The sequence below is a fragment of the Castanea sativa genome, chromosome 6 (assembly GCF_040712315.1).
Source record: "Castanea sativa cultivar Marrone di Chiusa Pesio chromosome 6, ASM4071231v1".
Classification (NCBI taxonomy): domain Eukaryota; kingdom Viridiplantae; phylum Streptophyta; class Magnoliopsida; order Fagales; family Fagaceae; genus Castanea; species Castanea sativa.
Window position 1 is genome coordinate 48,942,473 of NC_134018.1, and position 4,433 is coordinate 48,946,905.

The following is a 4,433-nucleotide window of genomic DNA, read 5'->3' on the forward strand; positions in this document are numbered from 1 at the left end:
ATATAAAATTAATTTACTACGGAGTAATTAGCTGTACTTAAAATATTGATAATAGACCATTGGAGTAGAAGTCAAAACAGGGTTTTTTTTTAAAGAAATGTGGGTTGTTATTTAAGATTTAAGTTTAGAATTTTTTATAATAAAGTTTTAGTTTGAATAGAATTTAAATTTGTTGAAATTTAAATGATAAAGTTTTACCTAAATTTAAAAAGTTGTTAAATATTATCCCTTGATTTGAGGAAATATATCATAAAAAATAATATAAAATTAATTTACTAATTATTGAGAGTAAAAAAAATTAAAAACTTAAGAGAACCAAGAACTTAAATTGCTGTCCATTATTTTACTTCTTTATAATAAACTTCTTTTGACATAATATCCTGCACGCAATTCATAAGCAAAGAACAATAAGTAAAGATGAATTTATTAGATTAAAACATAAGAATAAGTTGCATTTTGGGAAAAAAAAAAACAAAAATAAGGGGTTTTTTGTGTGGGATCTTATTATAAGGATGACTTTATTAATTAACAGATATTATATCAAAAATTCATGGCTTAATATATATATATATATATATATATATATATATATATATATATATATATATATAGACAAAACTTAGGTACAATACTTTAGGTGTTGTTCATTAGGTTTTCCACTTAAGATTGAGTTACGTGGCTACTTAATTAAAAAATACAATTCCATTCTATGAGGAAAAATCCACATGGCAGAATCTAAATAGGATTACCTAAGAAACAGTACCTAAGTATTGTACCCAAGTCTTGTCATATATATATTGATGATACAAAAAAAATCAGTAGGCTGGATGCTTCGGACTTGAAATGACTACTTGCTCTCTCGATGGCCTGAAAAACAAAGAAAAGCGATCAAATGTGACCAGGGTCGCCGGCTAAGAACCCTCCGATGGCAAAGTTAGTTTTCTCTCTATATTTTTGGAGTTCCAACTTTTTGGGAGAAGTAAAACATACCTTTTTCTGGTCTGAATAGGTGTTTATATAGTGTCCTATGAACAGTTATTGGAATTGTAACCTCCCTTGGATTTGAGGAGGTTGGAGGGTTCAAGGATAACTCTCACAGATGTTTAGGAGTTATATTTTCTCATACAACGGTCACCGGAAGTTATGCGTATGTTGCGGAGTGGTGAAATGTACTTAGTAATTCCTAAGTGTAAAAGTCTCGTCCAGGGGTCCTCTTGTGGACGAATCCCTTCAGGACGGGGATGGGCGTTTTCCTAGGACGAGTGATGCGGGTGTGTTTTCGTCAATGGACGACCATGAGCGTTAGCCTCGTCTTGGTGTTTTCTTCTGGACGGCTGCTGGTGTGGATGACCATGGACGGTCTGGAGTAACTTTTCTTCATTCCTTATCATATATAATTCAAATTTCTAAAACTTAGATAATAAAGTGTAGAATTTAAGTTTAGAAAATTTTGATGATAGACTTTTAATTTTATTTAAATTAAACAGTTTTTAAATGTTATCCCTTAATTTAAGGAAATATATCATAAAAATAATATAAAAATAATGTACTAATTAGTTTTTCTTAAAATATTGATAATAGACTTTTAATTGGAGTAGAAGTCAAAAGTTTTTATTTTTTTAGAAAGAAAACTTGGGTTGTTGTCTGGAATTACGTTTAGAATTTTTTATGTTAGATTTTTAATTTGAATAGAATTCAAATTTGTTGAAGTTTAAATGTATAAAATTAATTTACTAATTAATTGTTCTTAAAATATTGATAATAGACTTTTAGTTAGAGTAGAAGTCAAAACGTGAGTTTTTTTTAATAAAGAAAATATGGATTGTAGTTTGGGATTTAAGTTTAAAATTTGTTATAATAGACTTTTAGTTTGAATATAATTTAAATTTGATGACATTTAAATGATAAAGTTTTACTTAAATAAAATAGTTGTTAAATATTATCCTTTAATTTGAGGAAGTGTTTCCTAACAAATAATATAAAATTAATTTACCAATTTTTTCTATATGAATGGAGAATGTTCCACCATATCTCAATGTTGTCTTCCAAGCCGATTTGGCTTTCCAATAATGGAATCGACAATCTTTTTCTTTAAAAAAAATGAGATTAACCACTTTTAACCTTCTAAAAAAAAAATGTTATACTTGTTAAACTTGAAATTAATTTTTTTTTAAAACCAATGTACTGCCACAATGTGGGATGTGTGGCTGAGTAAAATATGGCACATTTGTTATTATTGTTTAAAAAATAATTTTCAGTATTTAAACAATATTACACGTATTTTTATACATTTTTTCACTTATTCATATTTTCAAAAAATACAAACAACATTACTAGAAAACTCTTATTAAACTAGCCCTAATCTCATGTCACACACCACTCACTTATATTAAAAAGAAGAAGAACACTGTTATTTGCAAGTTGTAACACGTCACATAAAATGAAGAGAAAACAACAAATGTGAGTTCTAGTTAACTCAACTGATAAAGTCTTAGATGGTTGTATTAGAAATCTACGGTTCAATCCCCGCCTACACAAAAAAACTGATTGATATCTTGGTCTAATAATAAAAAGCTATCATCAATAACAGACACCATAAGCTAAAACTCCCTAAAAAAAAAATTAAAAGCAACAAACAAGAAAACAGCAAATAAAAAATTAAAAGGAACAAACACATCAACGTGAGGACATGTGATCCAAGGAAGTAATGAAATAACCATTCCCCATCTTCTGCCACACGTTTTAATTAATTTACATTAATGGGCTCTTTGAATTTACCATTATAAACAATGGAGATATTGACTTTACCAATTTAAATAATTGATTTTTTTTTGGCGTAAAGAGAGGATTATATATATATATATATATATTTATTTTTTGAAAGTGATCAGACTTCATTCAATTATTTAAATAAGGAGTGTCAGCATACAAAGCTTCAACTACTGGCTGTGGATCATCTTCCAGCCAAACAACTTCATCCTCCACATGCCAAGCATAATTAGCCAACGAGTGGGCCACAATATTCGCACTACGTTTAACCAAGCTAACCTCAAAACTCCGGAGACTTGCAGCAATACATTGTATATCCTCATACATATGGCTTAGCCGTGATCTATTACGTTTTAGAGAAATGATAGACTTAATAACCGTGTTGTTATCTCCTTCCAATACCACGTCCGTGAACCCAGCCTCCACCGCGAACACCATAGCTCTCCGACATGCCAACGCCTCTGCTTCCTCGCTATTCTGTACCGGTGGCCCTCTAGCAGACAGTGATGCCATGGCTTCTCCCTTATCATTGCGCACAACCACCCCTACTCCTGACGCATCCGCATCGGCGAAAACCGCTGCATCAAAGTTTACCTTGTAACTTAAACCCACTGGAGGTTCCCACTTCTGCACCAACCTTGTAGTGTTATGGACAGCCAGAAGTTCCCTTGATCCTCTGTACTCCTCTAGCAAATCTGTTGCACGCTTGACAAGCCGCGAAGGGTCCTGAAGCACCCCTCCATGTAAAACAGAGTTCCTTTGGTTCCAAATCACCCAGCATTGAACAAGAAAGAGTTCGAGCTCCTCCACCTCTAGTTTGTCCATCATTTCCTCAACCAGTTGTATAAAATCAATTTGGCCTCCTGTTCTCTTTTGAATTCTTCCTTGACAGCCAGCCCACACATCCCGAGCCACCCTACAACCCCACATAGCGTGCAGCCCCGTCTCTGCTTCTTGCCTGCATAATTTGCATGTCCCATCCTCAATGATTCGTCGACGAGCAAGATTTTCCATCGTAGGTAAAAATTCCTGACAAGCTCACCATCCAAACACCTTGATTTTACTTGGAAATGGAGCTTCCACAGCCTTGGCCATATTAGTCCTCTGTTTCTCACGCCTGAGCACTCCTCCATACCATACATCTCCCTTGATATTTCCCTTGCAATAAAATAACCTGACTTAACCGACGACAGTAAAGAGAGGATAGATTAGATAAATAGAAACAGTACAATAAGCACCACTCGACGACAGTACATACAGCAACACATAGACACTAAACCAAACTAGAACAACACATAAGCAGTCCACTAAACCGCAAAGGGCAACAACAGACCATTACCAACCTACTACCACAAACCATGAGAGCTAATAGCTGATACCAAAACAAAAAGCAAGACAACTGGACCATTATTAACCACGACGACTCCGGGATGAAACAAAAACCATGCAGTCCCAATATAAAGATTGCCACAAAAAGGTGGGGCACTTAGATGCACCTCTTGCCAGTCTTCACAGCTATTTTCCTCTCTCCATAGGTCCTTAACGCGTGCCTCCCAATCCCTGTTGAGGAGCCATCCAATATCAAGTTAGAAAACTCCATAGGGTAAACCACGTTAGTATTCAACCATTTAGAAGCAAGAAAAGAATCGGTTTAAAGGCAAACT

The 4,433-nt window shown here is 33.8% G+C and overlaps 1 protein-coding gene across 1 annotated transcript; it reads right to left on the reverse strand.

Moving 5' to 3' along the window:
- Positions 1 to 2,898: 2,898 nt before the first annotated feature.
- On the reverse strand, positions 2,899 to 3,783 carry LOC142640111 (uncharacterized). The gene has a single exon (XM_075814205.1). The coding sequence runs from the start codon at positions 3,781 to 3,783 to the stop codon at positions 2,899 to 2,901; it is 885 nt and encodes a 294-aa protein (XP_075670320.1).
- Between the last annotated feature and the right edge of the window lie 650 nt (positions 3,784 to 4,433).